At 40.5% G+C, this 25,457-nt stretch overlaps 1 protein-coding gene across 5 annotated transcripts in view; it reads right to left on the reverse strand.

The window, feature by feature from the left end:
- Positions 1–23,766, reverse strand: part of LOC310848190 (cadherin-19-like) — a 69,763-nt gene extending 45,997 nt beyond the window's left edge. The window contains exons 1-4 of one of the 5 annotated variants that reach the window (XM_083746935.1): positions 23,475–23,703; positions 2,107–2,239; positions 1,607–1,676; positions 584–811 (exon numbers count right to left, since the gene is read on the reverse strand). In XM_083746935.1, coding sequence (XP_083603061.1) covers positions 584–781 — 198 coding nt within the window. In that variant the 5' untranslated portion in view covers positions 782–811; positions 1,607–1,676; positions 2,107–2,239; positions 23,475–23,703. Of the gene's footprint in view, positions 1–583; positions 812–1,582; positions 1,677–2,106; positions 2,240–12,668; positions 12,753–23,474 lie in introns of all 5 variants that reach the window. The other 4 variants (XM_083746937.1, XM_083746934.1, XM_083746933.1 and 1 more) reach the window with 4 other exon arrangements.
- Between the last annotated feature and the right edge of the window lie 1,691 nt (positions 23,767–25,457).

Here is a 25,457-nt window from a genome sequence, read left to right on the forward strand (position 1 = left end):
GATCATGAAGAGCCTTGCACATTGCTGAGCAACAGGCCAGACAGGCCCAGAGGAGGGGTCCCTCCTCCTCACCATAGTTTATGTCTGCTTGGGAGGAGTCCAGAGGCAACGGGCTAAAGAGGGATGTCAGCCACAACAACGTCTTCAACTAGGGCAGTTGAGCCTGAGTGAACTCTGCTGTGTTTTCCTTTTCTGAATGAAAAAGCTGGCTGCACATTGAATCTTGAGAAGTCATTCTGACCTGTGGATGATCCTGCCTGTCTGACAGTCCTAACACAGAATCTTACATGGCTCTCTGACCAAGTCCTCCAGTCCCAAGTAAAACCTGGACAGGAGATCTTTCAGATTCTTTGATGCTAAAGCAGCTTTGAAAACATGGAACAGATTGTTAAACAGTGCAAGAAGGGCAAAGATGGTGCTTATTCTTCAGGCATTGCTGTATATTGCTGCACATCTCAGAAGAAAGGCTTCAAGGAGACTGTTCTTTCACAAAGCCAGATTGAGGGAAGATTTAGAAAAGCAAGCAGGTACTAATCAACACCTCAATGAGATGTTAAACCTCCTACAGAAAGAGTTACTGTACCTGGACTGATTTCAAAGGATGTGTTAACATCAGTTCTTCCTGTACAACCAGCAGGTTCCGAACCCCGCCATGTTTCACTCTCTGACGTCTCACAAATGCTTGCTCCAAGTCATCGGGGTTACACTTGTGCGTACAGGGAAAACAGGGCCCAAGCTGAGCCAGGGTCAGTGCGAGTGAGAGCCATTTGTAACAATGCATGCTGAAATTTCCTTTTCAATCAATATGCATCTGTGGGAAGACAAAAAGTAACTCTTACAAAGCAGAACAAATATTGATTCTCCGTCAAACTGAAGGCTCAATTTTCGCCATTAGAAAGACTTTTTACTCTTGAAAGAAAGGAAGTAGAATAAAGCCGCAGGTTTTTGATTAGAAACACAAAACGCATAAAGTCAACCTCCCCCTGCCTTTCTTTGTTTGGGAAATGTGTAAACGCCACACAGACACATTTGCCACATAAAGGAAAATAATCTTACATATTAAGCTTGGTAATGCCTATTGTGCAACCAAGCCATTATGCTTTAAGTAGATTCCATTGTCACATTCTACCTACCCAAAATTCATTTTGAGATGCAGGTGCCTAGGACATGAATGATTTGCTGATTCTAATGAGTGCAACAAGAAACAGGAATCCTAAAAATTGTGGTTGGAATGCACATTCTCTGTTCTGAAAAGAAATACTTCAGAAGTCTCATTTATGTGTTGCACGTGGGAAAAGACTAAACATGAAGCCAGGAGGTGTGGAGTCCTGTCTCCACATCCACATGCCTCCCACTGCTCCTGACTTCTCAGTCACTGTATTCACCATAACTTATTCAGCAGAACTACTACATGATTTAGAACCTTGATCCTTTAGGGTTCAACAATGGGCAAGGAGACTTCATGCAAAGAGCAGGCTCCCTATTGGCAGAGGTTATGATGGGCACAATGATGTCAGTGGAGGCAGTCATATAGTCCCTGGCACCATGATTATATCAGAAACATGTGAAGAATATTACCCACATGTTTGAGTAAAGATGGATGTACCTTCTAATTTCAGGTCCTCATTTTTGTGATCTTAAATTCGGTTCTCCACATTTCCATCGAAATTTTTGATCTGTTTTGGGGAAAGAAAGAAAAAAACCAACCTACAGCGTTAGTGAATTTCTCCTAATAAATAGTTTTGTATTTGGTTTTGAAAAATACACATATTTTTGCAAGTAATTTTTACCCAGGCGCATTTCTGTTTTGTTTTTTTATCAATGCATGCATTTATTGGACCCTTCCCCAGCTCTTTCCCAGGGCAAAACCATTCTGAGTCTTCTTCCCAGGGGAGTTGGGTTGTGGCAAATTCACCTCCACTCTAAGGTGGTAGTAGCTGTTTCTCATTAAAGTGCAACCAGAATGAGATCCTCCCCACAGCCCTATGTGTGAGTCACATGGTTTCCAGGATCTTTTTGCCTCCTCAGAAACAGAGTATCATAGAATTAGGATGAACTTCATTTTCACATGTCTTCCCTCAAAAAATCATGGGAACTATAGCTTACCTCTCACAGTGCTACAATTGCATCCTTACAAATAATAATTCCTGGGATTCTTTGGGGAAAGTCATGTGCTTTATATGTGTGTATATGCATCCCGAGTTTCAGGAACATGATAGAATCACAGCAAGTCTTTTTTCTGAAAACATAACAGCATCTTGTGTGATTTTAGAGGAAGAGACTAGCATGTGGAAGAGACTAGCTCCCTAACAAAAGATACAGTACTTCTCTCTCTGTTTTTCTTTTTAACCTTTTTATGTCCTTTCATGCTATCAGTAAAAGGAAAATGTGACCCGCAGGTTCCTGGTTTAAAATGCATGAATGATAAATTGATGATGCAAACGATGCACTTGGTGAGCCAAGCATTTTTGGAAGATGTACACAATCAGCATTTGTTCTGAGTGGTTTCTTTATAGACAAGGTTAATAAACCTGAGTATCAGAGGCAAAGCTTCAAATGACTGAGCACGGCTTCCCACCTTCCATGATGTAAATAAAATGTTTCATAATACCCAGCCACTCACACATTTTTATTTTATTACAAGGAACAGCTAAATCTAATAGTGGTAGGCATTTAGAGTTTTACAGTTCTTAGAAGGAAAGATCTGCCTTGTATACATGTGGCAAACCTCTCTGCTCCCCATTTGCAAAGTGTGTTTGTGGGCTGCATGCGTGTTTCTTCCAGGAGCTACAAGCTTGTATGAATATAGGCCTCCCTAGGCTAGACCTCACAGACCCTTCTAAAGGCACCCTCTGAAATCCTCAGAGCTTGAAATCCCAGGGCCTAGAAAAGGCAAATGGTTGTATTGCCCCTCAACAGGCAGATACAACATTCAGGGTTTGAGGTCTTTAGTCAATGGATAACTAGTCTAGGCTATAAAGCTCAGTTGCTTCAGGACACCATTGAGGCAACTTGTATGTTTTGCTGTAAGTGTTAGTATAATCAGCTGTGGTCCTAAAGTTCACACCACTTTCCAAGGTGTAGATCTTCTTTCCACAATGAAACCCCACCAGGATTGTGCTGCCAGGGGTGGTGCGCTCCCCCCGCCCCCTTCTTCCTCCACCAGTGGGTCCCCAGGTTCAATTCGTAGAATCTCCAGGTAGGATAAGGGATTTCCTTGCCTGAAATTGTAGCCAGTACTGAGTGACATGGTCTGACTCAATATAAGACAGCTTCTTGTGTTTCTACATACATGTCTTGCCATGGGCAGTTATGTAGGGATCACCAACTTCAGACTTGAGAAAAATGTCATCAATGAACTGGGGTGGGGGAAGATTTCTCATCCATAAATACAGAGCAGCCCCATCACAAAACACCACTCCATCAACAATAAATCCAATGTATCAACTAAAATAGCACAGACATTTGGATCACACTTTGTACATTTTCTAGCAATTTTTAAAAACTTAATGGAACAGCATTAAGTCTCATTTTTTAAAAAAAAGCTTTCACACTGCAGGGGGTGGAACTCACCTATTATCTAACAACACCTGCAGATGATTTAAGATGCTTATATTTATGCTGTAAATGTCATATTCATTATCTCAATAATACCCAAGGGGAGACACCAGCATAAATCAAAGCATGTCATTAATGCATTTGTTAAGCGGGTTTTCTTTGCAACATGCTTAGGAGAAGCTACAGATCAATGAGGAAATCTGGAACTGCATGCCAGGCAGTGACTATAACATTATTCTTACTAAAATTGTATGGTGAATTCCACAAGGATAGTACACACCAATTACTGAATTTGTGGTGCTGATTAATTATCCATCTGATTGCTTTTCAAACACACTGTTTGTTTTTTGCAGTCACTGTGAAGGAAAGACTGATGTACCATTGTCTTCTCAGTTTAGATTAAGAATATTCTGCACAGTGAGCTGGATAAATGCATATTAGAAAGTAGTGTCATTTTGAATGAGTTTCTTTATTCATGTCATGCTGGTAAGTCACTCTGCTGTTGTTGTTTGTTAGGGAAGCAAATTTAGGGCAAAGCTATCAGGATGAGCCCTATAAATAGTTTTCTTTTACATGATATTACTTGTACTTTTTCCTAGGCTATGGGGCTTATACTTAAAAATGGTTCAACAGATTGATTTGAAACATCATGAGAAGAAAGCTTGTACATGGAGCATGCTGCATTTGAGGTATAAAGGATAAGAAACAGCTTACTTTGAATGAGTTAACTTGTTTGACAAGACACACTGGCACTAAACAGTTTGAGGAAAAAATGGGGAATCTAAAATACTCAGGCAAAAATTCTACTTTTCCAAATACTTGATGTCTAAGTAAACTAAGAATTTCTGCCTGATAATCCATAAAATGCAAGGTTCTCTCACCACAGCAATGTGTACTGGATATCCAGTAACTAATCCTATAGGTTCAGCCTCCTCAAACACTTGCTGTATATGCATCTGATGGTCACATTTCTCACTCTCACACATGTACACCAACACCCACCCACCCATGCTGAGTGGAAAATCAGCATGAATGACATTTGGCTGGATCATAGAATCACAGAGTTGGAAGGAACCCCCATAGTAATCTAGTCCAACTCTCTGCAATGCAGGAAAACTCAACACATGGTCCCCCATCCAATTTGAAACCATACCAGACCCTGCTTAGCTTTGAAAATGTGCTAGCCATTTTATTGCCAATTTCATACTGACACAAAACGTGGTTTCAATTTTATTGAAAATACAATTTATAAAGAGGGCCAATATGGTATAGTGGTTAAGACTGTTGGAGTAGGACCTGAGATAACAGGGTTCAAATCACCATTCAGCCACGTATGTCACTGGGTGATCCTGGACCAGTCACCATCTCTTAGCCTAACCTACCTCACAGGGCTGTTGAAAAGATAAACTGGGAAGGAGGAGACCCATGTATACCACCTTGAGCATCAATCAATAAAGTATTCTTATTAAATGAATGAATGAATGAATGAATGTACTTTTAGCTTGCATTTCAGATGCATGGTGGATGTATTCCACCGAGCAGATAAATGTGGTCCACCTCTCTGTAACTGACAGCCATCCACCCCCCCAGTAGTCCTGAAACATGAATCAACCACAATATAGGATACCATACTCTATTTATATTTTGTGAATAACCATCTATTAAGTGCATAACCCTGCTGCTATTTGCTAGCATTTTAGAGTCTCAGTGAACAGAGAAAGCCTTTAACACAACTTGGCAGAACGAAAAGCGTTGTTGTTGCTGCTGCTGCTGTTCATTAAACTGCAGAAGATGGTTGCACAAATCATTAATATCATCAGAAGAAAGTAGTTTTTAAGACTACTGGTTTTGTGACCAAGCTCTATTTTTTAAAATCCTCTTTTTTTAAGAGAAGGAAGATGCTTCATCACAGCAGGGGGAAATATATTTACGGTATTTCATAAAATTTATATGCCACTTAATCGTAAAACACAAAAACAAAACTCAAAGTAGTTTACAAAAAAGTAAGGTATTTTTATGTTGATGTGATTCTTTTGCTTTGCTCTGTAACCACAAGACCCTACAGCTAGTTCCAAGAGAGATGAGAGACATCACACTACAAAGTGCTTCAATTCAGCTGAAGATTTCACAAGACTATTGAGCAATTTAGTATTAAAATGGGGGTTGGCAGCAGAAAACCTGCCAACTGCAATTCTGTAAGGGCTTATCTGTCATATTGCACTACACCAGGAGTGGGAAATCTTGGGCCTTCCATATATTGATGAACTCCCATCAGCTCTAACAAACCTGGTCAATGGCCAGAGATGATGGGTGTTGTGTAGGTTCCCCACATTGAATTACCTGGTTCCTTTATGCTCACTCTCGTGTCATTCTGGGTAATCTCTAGTGCTTCTGCTCATTTGATTGAGGCACATTGCATGACCCCAACATACGGCTGACACTTGCCTGGAATACATAACCCTGTACCTCAGTAATCTCACCTCCAGAGATGTGCTGATCAGAAATAAAGGCCTTGCAGTGGTGGTGCTTCAGTTCTGGAATGAGGAAGATACAGCATTCATTCATGCTGTGCACCTTTTCGCTCTAGGTCTCTCAGCCCCACTCACCTCACAGAGTGTTTGTTGTGGGGGAGGAAGGGAAAGGAGAATGTTAGCCGCTTTGAGACTCCTGAAGGGGGGTGAAAGGCGGGATATCAAATCCAAACTCTTCTTCTTCTTCTTCTAGGGCTGTGCACAAACTACACATTTAAAGCACATCGAAGCACATTCTTTCTCTCACAGAATGCTGGGCACTCTCATTTGTTAACGTTTGCTGAGGTTTGTAACTTTGTGAAAGGTGAACTACAGTGCCCAGAATTCTTTGAGGGAAAGAATAATGTGTTTTGAATGTGCTTTAATGTTGTAGTGTGTACACAGCCTAGCTTCCCACAGAGAGATGCTAAAACAGGGATGGGCAGCCTATGGCCTCCTATTAACCCTGACTATTGGCCATGTGGGCTTGGGCTACTGGAGTCTAACAAGATGCCATTGTTCTCTGCACCATGATATTGGTTGAACGAACTTCAACCTGGGAACCAGGTGAGGTGGGTAAAATCTCAGAGACGTCCTTCTTTGCTGTGGTGCCTGTTCTGTCTCTGCACCGCCTCGCCCCCTTTCAACACCAAAAATGGCACGCGTGTCAGCGGTCACACGTGTGCTGATTGTGTACAAGTGGGGAGGTATTAAGTTCAGTGAAAACAAATCATAGACAAGAGAGTAAGGACAAATCCATACCATACATCCGCAGTGCATTCAACACACATGGCTTCTCCTAAAGAATCCTGAGAACTGTGGCTATAGCTACTATTACCAGCATCGGTATGAAACTACAGTTCCCAGGATTTGGGGAGGGGAAGTCACGTGTTATAAAAGTGTGTTGGATACACTTTACTTGTATAATGTGCATCTGTCCCAGGAGTAAAAATGGGAGTACAGTGGTACCTCGGGATAAGAACTTAATTTGTTCTGGAGATCCGTTCTTAACCTGAAACTGTTCTTAACCTGAAGCACCACCTTAGCTAATAGGGCCTCCCGCTGCACCGCTGCATGATTTCTGTTCTCATCCTGAAGCAAAGTTCTTAACCAGAGGTACTATTTCTGTGTTAGCAGAGTCTGTAACCTGAAGTGTCTGTAACCTGAAGCGTCCGTAACCTGAGGTAAAGGGACCCCTGACCATTAGGTCCAGTCGTGGCTGACTCTGGGGTTGCAGCACTCATTTCGCTTTATTGGCCGAGGGAGCCGGTGTACAGCTTCTGGGTCATGTGGCCAGCATGACTAAGCCGCTTCTGGTAAACCAGAACAGCGCATGGAAACACCGTTTACCTTCCCACCGGAGCGGTACCTATTTATCTACTTGCACTTTGATGTGCTTTCGAACTGCTAGGTTGGCAGGAGCAGGGACCGAGCAACAGGAGGTCACCCCGGCGCGGGGATTCGAACCGCCGACCTTCTGATCAGCAAGCCCTAGGCTCTGTGGTTTAACACACAGCGCCACCCGCATGCCGTAACCTGAGGTACCATTATACTAATGCTGCTGTTGGGGGACTGGCACTCAACTTAGTCATAATCATTATTTTCAACAGAACTGCTATGAGTTGAATGCCATCGTTAATGTTTAAACACCAGTTTTGAAGAAATGGGATGCTTACAACATTTGCTTGCCAAGTCAGCACTGTGACTGATGCAGTGCCTCACAAAAGCTACACAAAGGAGCTTATGCACAGACCTTATAACTGCGGCTTGATACCTAGGAAAGTGCTCAGGGCCAAATCCCTCCTGGTTTACACTGCTCTTGTCAGCAGCCATTCAAATCTGGGGGAAAAGAAGCAGCTTAATGTATTTGATTATGCTTCTGATTTAGAAATGTGCTTGTTTGATTCATGAATAATTATCACTTTCTCTTCCATGCAGATTGTGCTTGAACACAGCAAAATTCTTTTCCAGTCAAATTGCATCTGAATGCAACCACTAAGCTAAGCAGGGAAAGGGTGCAGGGGTGGAATATTTATCTGAAAATTGGATATTATGCCAAATTGCATTCATTTTGTAGGTATTTAATAACTGTGGCAAATGTGTTTTATTTATGTGTCTCAGTCCTTGTACTCAATTGAACAAATATATCTACAGAGTCATTGTGCTGGGACTTATAAAATGGGAGTGCATGCCAATCTTTGCTTCTGGTGCCCTTACTATTTTTTGATATTGAGTTAATGTTGAGAGTCAGGTGTTCCTACCATGGGAATTTGCTCTTCCTAAGCAATAATATGTCTCAATAATATGAGATAAAAAGAACTCTGGCAGACTTAGTTGTTCCAAGTAACTAGAATGTGAGTCACACCCATATTTATGCAAGGCGTAACAGAGTAAGGACTCCATCCAATGACCTGTTCACACAACATTCATTCTGATTTGCTTGCAAAAAGCTGATGCAGTGCTTAGACTATGTCCTGTCTTTACTGAGCATTCATACTTATTTGTTGATGGGGTGGTTATATGACAATAATCATTGATCATGATTTGCTTGCAAGGTCTTGACCTGACTTCCAGTTAATCAATTGTCCACCCCACATTTTTCAAAACTTTTCCCTGTCATTTTTCAAAATCCAAAAAAATAAAAATCCATTTTATTTTTTAAGTGAATTTGTTGCATGAGTGCAAGAAGAAGTGTTGGGTGTGCTACAAAGCCTGTTTTGCAATCATCAGGCTTTCCTCAGCTGCAGCAGAGGACACTCTCTTTGCTAGTGTTGGAAAAATATTTAGTTGCTAGTCCAGTCAACTTCTGTGCATGAGAATTAGGGGAGAGGGGGCTATCTTGTCCATTGCTTTCGGCAACCACATGGCTTAACCCAGCCCTAGCAGTCAGGGGGTTTCATCATGTCACTCCTTTTTGTCACAACATTCAAAGTGTTGGTGCTGAGCTTTAAAGCCCTAAATGCCTCAGCCCAGTATACCTGAAAGAGCGTCTCCACCCCCATCATTCAGCCCAGACACTGAGGTCCATCGTCGAGGGCCTTCTGGCAGTTCCCTCACTGTGAGAAGCCATGTTACAGGGAACCAGGCAGAGGGTCTTCTTGGTGGTGCACCCACCCTGTGGAACACCTTCCCACCAGATGTCAAAGAGAACAGCAACTACCAGACTTTTAGAAGACATCTGAAGGCAGCCCTCTTTAGGGAAGCTTTTAATGTTTGATGGATTACTGTATTTTTAATATTTTGTTGGAAGCCATCCAAAGTGGCTGGGAAAACCCAGCCAGATGGGTGGGGTATAAATAATGTTGTTGTTGTTGTTGTTGTTGTTGTTGTTGTTACTCACAGCCGTTAACAAGGTAAAGGTAAAGGGACCCCTGACCGTTAGGTCTAGTCGTGACCGACTCTGGGGTTGCGGTGCTCATCTCGCTTTATTGGCTGAGGGAGCCGGCGTACAGCTCCCAGGTCATGTGGCCAGCATGACTAAGCCACTTCTGGCAAACCAGAGCAGCGCATGGAAATGCTGTTTACCTTCCCACCGGAGTGGTACCTATTTATCTACTTGCACTTTGACATGCTTTCGAACTGCTAGGTTGGCAGGAGCAGGGACTGAGCAACGGGAGCTCACCCCGTCACAGGGATTCGAACCGTCGACCTTCCGATTGGCAAGTCCTAAGAGTAAGTTGTTAATAGGAAAACCCTGCTGAGCACCCAAATGCAGAACCTCATTTAACATTCCAAGTCAGGAAACAGGGGGCGGGGGGGGGGGAATAGAAACCTGCAATTCCTAATGCAGCTGAGCACTTTGAGCTGGACAAATTTGTGCAGCAAACCAGGCAATTATGAATTTTGTCAACATCACGAATCATTTTCTTAGTTCCAAGTCAAGGCATTTGACTCTCGGAGACTAGAGCAATACTATTTCTGACTGCTCCTGAATGGCAATGTGGTTATTAACTGCTGGAAGAATGCCAAGATTCCACTGTCCCTTGCTACTTCCTCATCACTATTCATGATTTAATCAGGATGCTGAATATGGTTTGCATCCTTATGCAGATTTATTTACATGGGCATTATTTTCTTAGCTATTTTGAATTGCTTCTTCCCTTTGAAAAGATATTCAGCCACGGTTGTTCAGAAGTGCCAGAGCCATTTGGCTGTGTTTGCTATCACTTAGCATTGTCTATGTGTCAGTGATTATCAATCCATAGTCCACATAATTACAGCAAGAGGTGTGGAGTGGGCAGGATACAATTCCACCCTATATTGGGTTTAGGACGGATTTTCCTTTCCTTCTGTGAATTCAGTTTATTGGCAAAAATTAAAAATTAAAAATTAAAAAAAATGGTAGGGAGCAGATGGCAATAGCAGGGTAGTCATGGTTTTGGGTCAGGTACCTTAAATTCTCTCAAACTTCAACCTAGTCCCTTCTCTCTGACACCCTGCTAGCACTCTTTCCAGTGGATAGTTCAACAAACCCCACAATCCATCACAAATGCCATTCCTCTCAAACATTGTATTGGCAGAAGTTGCTCAAGCTGGAAAACCCAAAATGGGCCTTCTAAGAGCTAGCAGTGGTGTTGAGTGTGGGACATAGCACTTTATGAACACTTAAGCTGTCATCATAGAGTAAAGGGAATGGTAAAACATGAGAAGTTTGACAAAATTTGGTTCCCATTTATCAGCTCTGTTTACATAATGTGAAACCATCACCCTCCAGACACTTACACTTCATGCCAGAGAGGTTGCCTTATGTTCCAACAGTTATGAATGAGAATGAGCTTTTCTCCCCTTGGCTACTTCAATATGATATTGTGCTTGTATGTTTATGAACTGTGGTACCTGTGATATGTTTACATGTTTTCTTGAACTATTATATACAGTGGTACCTTGGTTTAAGAACAGTCCGGTTTAAGAACGATTCGGTTTACAAACTCCACAAAACCGGAAACAGTGTCCTGGTTTGAGAACTTTATCTTGGTCTAAGAACGGAATCCAAATGGTGGAAGGGCACCGGCGGTGGGAGGCTTCATTAGGGAAAGCACACCTTGGTTAAAGAATGGTTTCGGTTTAAGAACGGACTTCCGGAACGGATTAAGTTTGTAAACCGAGGTACCACTTTATAAATATATGAGTGGCAAAGAGACAGAGATGGGGAAATACTAGGCATTGCATCACACCCATATTTTATTGGCTTCCAATACCACATCTTTTTTTTTAAGATAAATTTATTGTCATTGTCCGTATATACACAGTATACACAACAACGAAAATCAAACACCCAAGACCGGATTCACATACACACATACATACACATTTGCACGTATCTCCAACACTCTCATCCTATTCAGACATAATCTATTAAAACATAACATAATCCAGAATATAACATAACCTATTAGAAGCATAGCATAACCTAAAACCTATCTCATTCCTTACTACTCACTGCTTGCTATTTCTTACAACTGGCCCTGAGATCATTATTTAGTGCAATCAGAGCTCTTGGATAGAAACTATTCAGAAGGCGTGTGGTTCGTGTTTTCATTGTCCTGTATCTTCTGCCCGAAGGCAACAGTTCAAAGAGGTTGTGAGCAGGATGGGTGGGATCTCTCAGGATATTGTGTGACTTCTTCAAGCTGCGAGACGTGAAGATCTCATCCAGGGTTGGTAGTTGGAGCCCAATAACATTCTGGGCAATTTTAATTATTCTCTGTAAAGCTTTTTTATCCATTTCAGAGCTGCTCCCATACCACGATAATATACTATAGGTTAAGACACTCTCAATGGTACTGTGATAATAGGACAGAAGTAGGTGCTGAGATAGATTCAATCCCCTGAGCATTCTCAGGAAATACAACCTCCCCTGCACCTTCCTCACAACCATATTAATATTTGCAGTCCATGAGAGGTCCTCAGAGATGTAAATGCCCAGGTATTTAAAACTACCAACCCTCTCCACCTCCTCGCCATTTATGTGCAATGGTAAAAATACACTTTTCTTTCTCCTAAAATCAATTATGAGTTCTTTGGTTTTTTTGGTGTTAAGCATAAGATTATTTTCTTTACACCATTGAATTAACCCCTGTACTTCTTTCCTATAAGCAGCCTCATCATTCTCACTAATGAGCCCCACCACTGTTGTATCATCCGCAAATTTGATGATTGTGTTGGACTTATACAGTGGGGTGCAATCAAATGTGTACAGGGAATAGAGAAAGGGGCTTAACACACACCCCTGAGGGGCTCCTGTGCTTAATACTAGAGTAGAAGAATAGTAAGGTCCCATTCTCACTGTCTGCGGCCTATCGGTCAAGAAATTCCTTACCCACAAACAGATCTTCTGATGTATACCCAAATTGGTCATTTTAAGGAATAACCTGTCTGGTAGAATTGTATTAAAGGCAGAACTGTAGTCCACAAACAACAGCCTTGCGTAGGTTCCCTGTCGTTCTAGATGACTCAGTACAGTATGGACAGCGATGGAAATAGCATCATCAGTAGATCTATTTCTTCTGTATGCAAACTGGAACGGGTCTAGAGTGGATGGAAGACCAGCCTTAATATAATCTAGCACCAATCTCTCAAAGCATTTCATAACAATCTTACCATGCTTATTCAGGGTACATATCTCAATACAGGCCCTTGGGTACAGCAGATGTCTGGGGCTTTCACTCTGGAGTCTTCTTCCTTCTGCTGCCCAGAAGGAAATGGAAAGAGAGAAGTTTCTACTTCTCTATAAATCTGCTGAGCTGGCCAGAGTCCATATGCAATGGAATAACAACAATGAGAGTCCTTGAAAGCTTCCGCAAGAGACATGGAGAGAGTCTATGGGGGTCACGATACTAATATCACTTTAAAAATTCATGCTGCCTCTGCATTTGCTTCCCCGCCCTCTTGATAACACTCTCAATCTGTATATGCATATATAACATATTTTTATGAAACAGTGCTAAGTGTTTCTGCCTTCTTTCTCTCAGTGATAAAATCCAGTTGAGATAAAGTCCCTGTGGAGCAGTCTGCATTCTTAGTATGTGGTAAAGAATATATTGATTGTCCTGTGCCACTGGATATACAATATATACCCATCAAAAGGATGAATAGATGTAGAGACACTATGTTGTTATGAAACAAGAAGTAAATCAGGATATGCATAAAGAAACACACACACACACACACACACACACACAATGAAATGTGCACGGAGTGAAAAAGTATTAGTGAATGAACTCTTGTATGAACTTGATTAATACCGTATTGGCTCAAATATAAGCCACACTTTTTTTCAAAATTAAAACAGTAAAAAGTGTGGCTTAAATTCGCGACCTTACAAAAATTGCTGTGGACAAACCACAGCAGCCCATGAGGTATAGGGTGGCAGGGAAGAAGTGGGGCCACAAGTGAGTGGGGCAGGGCGGGCGTTGTATGAGAGGGAGAGAGAAACCTCATGGGCGGCCCAAGTTTGTTCTCCTCTTTGGGGAGCAGTCCCACTTCTCCCGTCAATGGTGGGCTCTTTCATTTCCCCATCCTTCAGTCTTTCTCTCCAGTGATGCCTGGACGCCTTGAGCTTATAGGGAAGACAAGAAGCCAAGGCAGGAGAAGGAGCGGTGGTGGTGGGAGAGTGTGTGCCTGTGCTGCTTGCTAGGAGGAACCGGCCTGGAGGGGGTGTGAAGAGCGTGCATGAGAAAGTACCTCAGACAGACACACACGGCGAGTGGCTTATATTCAGGTATTTTCTTTTCTTTTTTTTCTTGAATTTTAAAGGTGCAACTTATTTGCAGGTGCAGCTTATATTCGGGCCAATATGGTACATGGAGACAGATTTCATCCGGTGCTTTGTTCGCAAGATCCTCATGACAAAAACAAAACTACTGACTGTTCTTTCCCCCGCACACCCTCTCTCACTTTTCAAAAACATGCATAATGAAAGTGACTTGTTCGCTGAAGCCAGATCCCTTGACTCATAGATCCCAGCCCAGCAGGCCAAATGTTTACCATTGTAAGTATTATGATTTATTTCACTGGGTTGCTTCCATATTGGGTGGTATTAAACTAAATAACTGCAGAAGTGGAACGGCATCCCCTTGTACAACAGGACTTCTCCCATCCTCCCCCTGCACATGTCCTGCACCATCCTTAGATCTCCTTTGGAAGGCAGTGGGAACCCAAAGAACAGATTTAGGAGGAATGGGAGAGGGTAGAGCAGGCATAGGCAAACTCGGCCCTCCAAATGTTTTGGGACTAAAACTCCCATCATCCCTAGCTAACAGGACCAGTGGTCAGGGATGATGGGAGCTGTAGTCCCCAAACATCTGGAGGGCTGAGTTTGCCTATGCCCGGGGTAGAGGCAGAAGTCCCATTGCACAAGGGGAAGTTCTTCCGCTCACACAATTACTTGGTTGACTACCAGCCAGTGTTCTTGATTCCAGAGATTATAGCAACTTTAAAACAAATTTGATGCTAATGGAGCCACTGCATTTGCAGGATTAAAATATTAATAAATCCTAAATAGATTTCTGTTCTTTAAAAGGGTTAACATTTTGATTGCTCTGTGCTGGCTGGGATAGAGGTTGGAGTTTGACAGGCAATCAAGAAGTCATGATAGATGAACCAGAAAAAACAATTCAGAACTCTCTCTTTTCTATCTGGCAGAGTTGGAGAACACAGTGCATTTTTCATTCATTATGGCTTTATGTTTATAATTAACCAACCCCTTCCACAAACCCCTTTCACACAGTAGACATGCTCACTTTGAAACTCTGCACACAGAAAAAAAGGTTGGAAAGGGCAATAACAGCAAGGCTAATGCCGGTGCTTCCAGTTTTTAATGCTAATGAGGCTATGTAACCTGATTCTCTCTGCTTCAGTTCACAAATACAATTTTTGGAGCCCAAATAAATGAAAAAGTGGTATGACAGAGAGGAAAATTTGCTTGAAAAATATTTGATGCATCACATTTGTGTGTCATGAAATGTCCCATTTATTTTGATGCATTTTATTCTCTTATGTTGAAATGTGCATGATGTGAAACAGTCTGAATTATACAATGCGATATCTGGAAGGGAAAGTGTCAGAACTAAATAACAGAAAATAATGGTATTTTCTTGGCTCAGACAAACAGCTAACCTTGGACTTGGCTTCTGGAAACAAGGAAAGTGGAAATAGAGCCTGATGACCAAGTTCTCGCCTAGGTGAGGGATTGTGATAAGCACTGTATGGTAATTCTTGCAAGTAAGGCTGATTTTGTTAGTAAAATAAATATAATGAGCTCGAGTTGAGCACATATCACTTTACACATGATGATAAAACTAGAAAGGGAAAGGGAAGAGTAACAATACTCTTGAAGAAAGAAAGAAAGAAAGAAAGAAAGAAAGAAAGAAAGAAAGAAAGAAAGAAAGAAATGATCCCCTAGGCAGAGATGTAAAAGGACTAGGAAAAAGAAAAAGTACAATTCATCATTTGGCAGAATGTCAATACATCTAAATAGAAATATTCTCAAATAACTTTAAAGAATTGGAATGCCCATAAAATGGAACTACTTTTCTATAATATAAAGTGTTTATGGTTAGTCACACTTTTGTAGTGACTGATAATTCCCCTATCCATAACAATAATATTACAGGGATTAGGCCATCAGATTCCTTATGATAAAGTAAGCTTATCCCCACCCCACATGGAAATTATTAAGGAACTCCCAAGTGTGCTGCAAACAATGCAGAGAAATGGAAGCCTCTTTTGCAACAAAAGAAAGCTTCTGAGAAATGTAGAACAAGTTTCAGCCCAGGGCTAATATAATCAATAAAGTCAGTAGATGTGGTGGTGTCCCTATGACAAAAGTATGATGTATCTCCAATAGTGTTCTTCAGCCTTGGTTTCCTAATGCTATTAGACTACAACTCCTATAATCTCTCACTATTGACTAAACTGGTCAGGGATGATGGGCAACATCTGAAGACAACTGTTGAAGAACCCTGCAGTCCAACTCATATTCCTGCTCATGGATGTCATTCATTTATTTCATGCTCTCCAACATTTCTCCAATGAACATAGGGACATCCCATTCCATAACAATAATTTTACTGTTCATACCCACACATCTTACTGAGTTGTCCTAGCCACTCTGGGCAGCTTCCAACATATATAAAAAAAATTATAAAACATTAAACATTAAAAAAAATCTTCCTATACAGGGCTGCTTTCAGACAGCTCAGGGATCAGATAACTCCATACCCTCCAACATTTCTCCAATGAAAATAGGGATGTCCTATGGGAAAGTGGGACATTCTGGGATCAATCAGAAACTGGGACAGCGTCTCAAAATCAGGGATGTCCCTGGAAAATAGGGTCACTTGGAGGGCCTGTTATTTTAAATTTAGATCTCTGACTCTATTTGGCTTGTAATAATAAATCATAATCACTAGAATAAGCAGAATAAAATAGCTCAAAGCTTGGTCACAATCAGCCCATTGATTCTCCCTAGTAGGATCAGGCAAGCTCCCATGGATTCAGATTGTAATGGGCCTAACTCCAAACATGCAATTTAGACTGAGTTAGACTTGATCCTTGGTCCTCAATTCAGAACTGGCCTGGAGAAGCTTATTTCTGTTTCTGTTGGACCATTCTGTAAGACCTCCCCACAAACATCTCCTGTCAAAGGTTATGGCAATTGAGACTTCAGATTAAATCTAGGTGCACCTGTGAACATTGTCATTCTAAGTCTTTAATGGAAAATGCTGTTTGCCTATGAGCACACCTGTGTGAATTCATCTGGGGTGGTTTGGTTCAGAGGTAGACAGAGGAGATTTCTTGCCTGCCTGAACAGATTGTATCTGCCTACATTTGTTTGGTTTGGTTTTATTTATTTATATAGCAAATAATAATTTCTGACAATGTGTTACCCAAATGCTTGATTTTCCAATTCTTCATTCCTGGTGTGAGGTATGTACTGGACTGTTTCACATAAGTCAAGTGGAACTAACCCAAGACAAGTAGCTTTATGATTGCTATGTAACACATAAAAACACTGCACTTTGCAGTGCATACTCTAAATGCTATTTGTTCATGGTGAATTTTAGGAGACATTGTCTTTTATGTGTTTTGTTATATTGTTTTATGTTTTAAGTATGACTCACACTTAAATAGCTTCGTAATAGTTTTATGCTATTTTATGCAGAAGAGAACAAAGAAGGATAGGAAAAAATAAAATATTATTAGTGGAAACCAATTATACTTGCATTCAGAATAGCCTTAAATTGAGTTGAATGCCAAGGTAGTTTGGAACAATGTAGATTTAACCCTGAGTTTATGAAAGAAGGCAGTGCTTTATACAGACTTATAGTTTAGGTAAGAGCAATCTGTTGTGACCATTTTATTGCATGAACAAAAGGGGAAATTAGTTCATGCATATGAGCTTCAAAATTAAAATTACAAATTAAAAAGCAGTCATTAATTAGATAAATAGATAAAAGATAGATGATATAGATGTATAACAATTAAGATAAAAGGTTGATTGAAATATTCATTCTATTTCATGCAGCATTTAATTTATTTATTTTTACAAGAAAGAAAATACAGTGGCATTCATCTCAATCTGAAACTTGAAATTTTATGTTGGGGTGGAACTAAACTTTTCTCTGGCAGAAGCTGTTGTTCTCACATTTTCTACATGCATTATCTTCTGTCATTTGACTGGAAAGCAAATGAGAATAGTTTTGTCTGTCATAATTGAAGTCATTAAGGGTCCCAGGCCAATTCTTAAATAATACAGATACATAGGTTTCTATATGATATGGCAAGATGCCATTTGGAAAATGAAAAAAGAAAAGAAAAGATGGTAAGCAAATATAAATAGAGACACTAGCGGAGGAAGGGGTGTGTGGTGGGTGCGTTCCAACCTGGATGTCATCCCAGAGAGGGGTGACATCACCACGCCTCCCCCCCAGGACGTTCACCATGGGCGGCGCCCCTTGGATGCTCATCCCGCCCCCGTGGGCGGCAAGGTAGGTGGCTAGCCCCACCCCCTGGGCAGCTAGCCACGCCCCTGGGTGCACAGCTAGCTCCACCTCTGAATGGAGGGGAGTCCTTAACAGACCACTTCACGGTTCCTTACAACACATTTAACATATAAATTGAATTGGATTCAAATGCCACATCATTAGATAGCTGGAATGCCTGATCATTTTCCTGAAATCCATGAGGAGCTTTTGGAAATGCTATGCAGATGTAAACCATGTCGATTGCTCAGCTTTCTGTGTCTACACACACAAATATGTTAATGACAGAAAATAAGATGCTTTTGAACTATCTAATTGATGATGCATGTATATATTGCAGTCCTCAGAAAGATGAAGATGCAAAACCTTACATTTGCTTCTATTGAAATTCATTTTGTTAGTTTAGGGGTAGTGCTCTAATCTGCTAAATTCATCTTGTATCCTGGTTCTGTTTTCTGTGGCATTGGCTACCCTCTACCAGTTGTGTCATCTGCAAATTTGATTAACATCCCCTCAGTTCCTTTATCCAAGTTGCTTATAATTATATTAAACAACAGTGGGCCCAGGACAGAATCCTGTGGCACCCCACTTGTCACTTATTTCCGGGATGACGAGGAGCCACTGGTAAACACACTTTGTGTTCAGTTCTCTGAGTATGATTTTTGCTTCCTGTACAACAGCATTGGTCAGTTTTTGGTTTGTTTTCTGATGCTGTTATTCTAAGTCTTGTTGGGTTTTCCACATAATTTTATCAGCTATTCTCTGCTTGAGGAGTATCATCTATCTGATTAATTACAAGATGGCTTTCTCTAACTCAGTGGCAGCAGCAATAGTGTCAGCTGAAGAGCACTTGGCACAAAAACCTTGCTAATGCATAACATTAGGGAATTTACAATGGCATAAATTCTGTCGGCTTAAGTTCCACCAGCATAGCTCCAGTTCAGCCAAGATGACTTGAGCCAGGACAGACCAAGATCTGCTTATTCCAAACTTTCTCATTGAAGCAGATCTTAAATTTGGACTGCACTGTTAATCTCACAACTCTCACAATTCATACCTAGATTCCTTATCTCACAATTACCTAGATTCCTTAATCTCACATACCTATCTCACATCCTTATCTCACATACCTAGATTCCTTAATCTCGCAATTCATACCTAGATTCCTTACCTATCGCACAGAGTAAGCTATCAAAGATGTGTTTGCTTGCACTTCAATTGCCTCTTGCTTTCCAGCAAAAGCTCCATGTTGGCCTTTAGTATATCAATGTATGGAACTAAGTAAAGGGGTTAGGACAGCAAACAGGTTATGTAAGGACTTCTTCTAATTGGTGTGACACAGGGAACTCTCAAAAAACTGGTTGACTGATGGCAATGCCACCATAATCCAGATAGCAACTCACTCACCATTCTGTAGCTAAAGTGAATTTAGAAAGAAAGCTAAACAAAGAAAATAAACCAGTCGTACACTCTGTGGCCTTGTGGATTGGCCCTAATTTAAGACATGACTACCTGTAGCCAACAGAAAGAATGTAAAAATGTCCTGTCTGAGGACTGATTCATACAAACACATTGATCACTTGATGCCTGAAAAGCCATTGCATACATGTGTGGCTGATGCAGAATGCCTGCCCACAATACTCCGCCTGGTCACATGTTTGTCCCCAATGCCATATCCTGGCCACATGTCCTGTGGAAGAGTGAAGAGTACAGATGTACACTCAGAAGCCTCCTCTAACACAGCTACCATTGGATTAGTAAAGGCCTGCACATCTACATATGTACAGTACATATATAGGAGCCCTTCACACTTCGGCTGAAGGGATGGCTGTCAATGAATGGCCATGTCAAACATGGCAGGACAGAGTCTCAAAACAAAGATGTACTCTCCCAAGTGCACATTCCCAGCATGTGCTCTCCAGGGAGCTGGCTTCAGGCACCAGGCCCATTGACAGACCAGCTCTCTGCATTACAAAGCTGTTTATGTGAAATGAATGCTGACAACATTATCCTTGCCATGTGGGAATTCCTTGTGGATGATCACAGTGCCTGGAGACAGACAGGTCATGTATCAACAGCAGTGTGAAGAAGAGGAATGACTGCTGGGAGAAGCACAGAGAGAAGAAACACCATGGCACACCTATAGCAGCAAAATCAGACACCTTCATCTGCCCCGCCTGCAATAAAACATGTCTCCCCCATATCAGTCTCTACAGCCACAGCAGCTGCTGTAACTCACCAGCAGTTTGAGTTTACCCTAAAGGCACACTCTTACATTGTCCACTGAGACAGATGGATGACAACAGCAGCAATGGATGCAGCAGGAAGGCATATTTGTGCTTAAGGGTGTGGCCAATATGTGCATTTTCACTCCTTCCTCGTTTGTCTGGTAAATGCAAGAGAAGTACAATGGAATATTCTTACACTGACATCTGATCATTTTGAGCTAGTTCACCCATATAGGTCCATATATTCATTTATGGCCAGCAAGATTTGGTACAACAGCTTAATTTCTTGACATTTCATTGCTATATACCGGATTGATGGTGTGTGGCTGATTGTGAGAACTGACGCCATTGTAAGACACTGCATTCAACATTATGTGAAGCAATATTATTCTGTCCTTGGCTTTATATTTGCAGTGGGCCATTCATAATTCCTATTCAGGAGCTAAGGATCCAAGTTTACTGAAATAATGTTAGGTTCTGCTCTCAGTTTATGCATGATAATTTGAACATTTATCAATGTCTCCCACTCATACAGCTATGTATGTGGGAGCTATGGACAGATATAATAATATATGCAAGCAATACAGGGCTTTCCCTCCCTTGATCGATGTGCATTGAGAATAGAGGTATTTGGGCATGTCAATATGTGATGTTGTAGTAATTAAGAAGCAAACATGCATATGTGAACCTGCTTCAATAACTGAGCATTCAAGTGATGAGAAAAACAAGCTATGTTCATGAATGTGTGAACTAGTCTTCAGAGACACACAAGAGCTACAATTCTTTTCTTTCTCTCTTTCATCGGCATTGGTAAAATTAAGACACAATTCAGCTCCAAATTGGTTCTCTCAAATGGTACGAATATTGTATGCTTTACTTGAAGTGTTTAAATACAGAAACTGTCAATATCTTTTTAAAATAAAACACAGCATCCACCATGCCTTAAAATGTAGAAGAGTTTTCAAACAGAAAAGAAGTTTCAAGAGAGGAAAAGTTGGTTTTTTAACTGCTGGTGTTTTCATCTTTCTCAACATAAAAGTAATTTTGTTTGATGGAGCTACGACCATTTCTTCCGCTTTAGACACCTTGAGAAACAGGAATCTATTTTCAACCTACCTAAAAACATACTGTAGCTGAAATAATCTCACAGTGTCAAAGAGATAAAATAAAAACCCTTCATCTTTCAAAATTTAAAGGAAAACTATTTGTGTGTGGGTGTAGAGTAAAGAGCTAGCATTTTAGGGTGAAACATTCTGTTTGTATGGCAAGGGTTAAGCTGAATTTTGGCCTATAACTCCATTCACAGTGTCTTCCTGCCTCTTATTTTGAAGAGTTTCAGTTATTTGTGCTATTTGGGTTAACTAAAATCCATCAAAATGACCACTTGCTTAGTTCTCTCCCTCATTGAAATAAATGGAACACATTGAACTTTGGCTGAATTATGTCTTTGTCTTTAAGGTTTTAATGTTCCACTTGTCTTCAGTATAAGGTTAGTCTTTTCTTGAACTTCTCAGTCTATTCAATTTATCTACAAGTTCAAGAAAAGACAGTAAAAGGCATATTTGAAAACAACAACAACTGCTCCTTGTTAAACCATTTAAAATATACAATGAACTTCAAACTTCTGAGTAACTATAGCTACAGTTTTCCCATCACAATTTTTAAAAATTAAATTATTAAAATAGGTTCTTTGCTCATAAGCAAAACATTTTGAACCTGTGAATTATAATGCTGTAGATGAAAAAAAAACATTTTAAAAAAACTGAACAGTATATTCAGCATGATCAAAAATTGATTTTCATAAAAAAAAAATATTCCAAGATGCATATATTTCTTTACTCTAGAGCAAGCCATATTTACATTAATTTATAGACTTCTGGTCATTGTGTATAGACATAGAACTTTTTCTCCTGTTACATTTCTGCCTCCTCCCATGCAAAATACCAACTTTTGCATATAAATAAATCCAGAACTATCCCTGCAGCTTTAATTTGGGTAGGATTTTCAATAGTTCTTTCCTAAAGGAAAGTGTTAGTGGTAATATTTTCATGGCATACTACAATTTCAAATCTGCAGTTCAATAAACTCATAGCAATTTGTCTCAGATGTCTTGGCTATCTGAGCACGTTGTTTGAAACTATAAACCAAAATGAAAGAGAAATATGAATTGTTGAGGTTGACCGCTGTTGTAGTAAGGTGCTGAATTATGGAACAAATTAGTTATGAAACTGTTTCTGAAGGAATCAGGGAACTGTACACTCTGCAGTACCACAAAATCAAATGAAGATACTCTGAATGAAAACAAATCTATTGTTTCTATGTATTTTTTGATCAATTTTTGGTGCCTTCTATGACCAGAGATAGATAACTGCTTTAACAAATCTTTGGCATAAAAGTAGAAACTTTTCCCTCATGAAACAGCTTGATTTGCTTAGCTCTGCAGCTTTAGTTAAGGAAAACTAATCCTAAACACATACTCAGTGACTAAAAACTAATTCCCACTGAAATCAATTGGACTTCTTTGGACTAAATATGCTTAGGATTGCATTGTTGGTGATATAGTCAACATTTACCAAACTTTTAAAATAATATCTGAACAAGTTTGCACAAAATAATATATTTGTATTGGAGAAATTACAGAAAAGTCCCATTCTCTATCTCTCCTCCGCAGGAAAGAAACCATTTGTTTTATTGCTGTGATAATGATGATATGATCATGAAATGTGGTTATTTTTTTATCCCATTACTGTATTTGCTTCAAAGATGTTTCGCAGATTTTTTTATGCTGCTTCCAAAACCTAAAAACACTTCATAGATTTCAAATGACAAAGAGGCCAAAGAAATATATGTACAACTTTATCACACCGCGCTCCACCTTGATGAATCTCTTTAGACAAAGCACTACTTCTCTGTATAACCGAGTTTACCAGGTTGCTTAGAGAGAAAATAAATAGCAGTGTGATTGTCAGCTACTATTGTTGTAAACAAGAAGAAGATTTGCACTCTGATCCAAAACACATTTCTTGAAGTGTAAAGTTTCCACCTCAATCAAAAGATGTCAATTCCAAGTAAACGTATTCAGAACTAGAGTGTTGGTCTTTCCAAAACTCCCATTTGAAGTCGTTTTAGATTTTATTCTTTTATTAAAACCAGTACAAATATTTCTTTTTTAAAAAAAGGTATTGAAAACTTACCTGTGCGGCACCAAGCCCTCCTAGCTTTTGAAGAATGAATAATACAAAAAAAAATGGGCTTAAACGTCTGATGAAAGAAAGGAGAAGTTCTTTTGACTTCAGAGCCTTCTGAAAGCTTTGGGAAGAAACAATTTCCTGCCAGTAAAAGGCACTTATGCTTTGGGATTTGAAAACTCACAGTATGTCACTGCTTACTGCTTGCTATTTTGGGTGTTCCTAGTAAAACATAGACTCTTTTGTGCAAAACATCATAATGCTTCTCTGAAGTTCAGGCTGAACCCAGCATTGAAATGAAGCAAGACGGATGTAGTGAGCAAAATGAAAACGGATTTTCTTTCTTTTTCTTTCTCTCTTCTGGAAAAAGGACTTACTAGCAAGTACCAGATGTGTTAAAGAGAAGAGTCATTTTCTGTGTGAGTGTTTTGCAAATGAAATAGACATGCTCTCCACTTAGATGTTAAGAAAACAATCGATCATTTTACAGGAGCTACAAAGTAATATGAAGTAAAGGACTGGTTTTGCAGCACTCCCCTTTTGCTTCCTTAAATATATTTTTCTATAAATTCTTAAATAATCCTTCCTGTTCCCAGTCTCTGAGTGGATCATGCCTACCTTATTCTTTTCATAGAGCTCTGTACCCTAATTTCTGCCAGCTTTTGACACTTGTAATGTATATTTTAAGGACCCATCTTATTTTTATGGTTCTACGTTGTAATAAGCTGTTTTCAATATTGTGTTGTAATTGTTCAAAAGCACACCAGTGTAAGTAAATAAATACGTACCGCTGCAGCAGGAAGGTAAATGGCATTTCCATGCACTCTGACTTCCATCACACTGTTCTGTTGCGCCAGAAGCAGTTTAGTCATGCTGACTACATGACCCGGAAAGCTGTCTGTGGGCAAATGCCGGCTCCCTCGGCCTGAAAGCGAGATGAGCGCCACACCCCATAGTCGCCTTTGACTGGATATAACTGTCCAGGGGTCCTTTACCTTGACCCTTTTACCTGTAATTGTTGTAACCTGCCCTGGAACATTAGTAGTATTGTTACTATCATTACTATCTCTATTTCCAATTTCCTGAAATTATTCTCCCACTGTGACAACAAAGACAGATTTTCTGCTACTTTCTGGCATGTGGAAAGAGAAATTCTCTCAACATGTTGGGAAGGCAATTTCCACTTACCTTCCAGAAGTGTGGTCCATGGGAAGCTATGAAATGAGCCCAAACTACATCAGCTGGCTATGCTTCCTGGAACAAATTGGGATTGATGCAATACAACCTGCGGGGGTGGGAGGAGGGTTTGCAGATGGTTAGATTATTTGACCCTTCGTGTCACTTCCAACTCTACAGTTTTATGATACTGTGATGTGGCATTGCTTTCAAGGCATTTCAGGAAGTGTGGCTCATAGCAAGCTGGGGGTGGGGGAGTCTTGCAACACAGTAAGTGGCATGGTTGGTTTTTTTGTTTTGTTTTTGTTTTAAGTTACTCAAGCAATAAAAATGGAAAGTCATTGGCTTCTTCCTAAGATAAGCATCTACCGCCCAAATTGGATAAATTTATTCCCCTTATAGTTCTTTGGGGAGGGTTTCATTTTGTCCCACCCATCCCATGAACTTTTAATGAATTTAGGATCATGGATCACATAACAGTTTGAGAAGAGGATATCCAAAGCTATAGACCAGAGGTTGGCAACCTTAATTGGAGGATGGGCTGGTCAACGCTCCGTCTGTCAGAGAATGGGCCAGAGCGTGTGGGCATGCGCATTCTTCCAGGTTGGAGGAGGGCCTGTGCATGTGCGCACACACTATTTCTGGTGCTCCTCCGACCCAGAAGTGCACCAGAAATAGCGTGTGTGCATGTGCTTCTCTGTCCCGTATGCATGCGCACATGCTATTTCTGGTGCACATCCAGGTCGGAGGAGTGCCCATGCACATGGGCCGGTTAGACAAGCCTTGAGGGCCACTACTGGCCCATGAGCCTTA

The sequence above is a fragment of the Podarcis gaigeae genome, assembly GCF_964106915.1.
Source record: "Podarcis gaigeae genome assembly, chromosome: 7".
Classification (NCBI taxonomy): Eukaryota; Metazoa; Chordata; class Lepidosauria; order Squamata; family Lacertidae; genus Podarcis; species Podarcis gaigeae.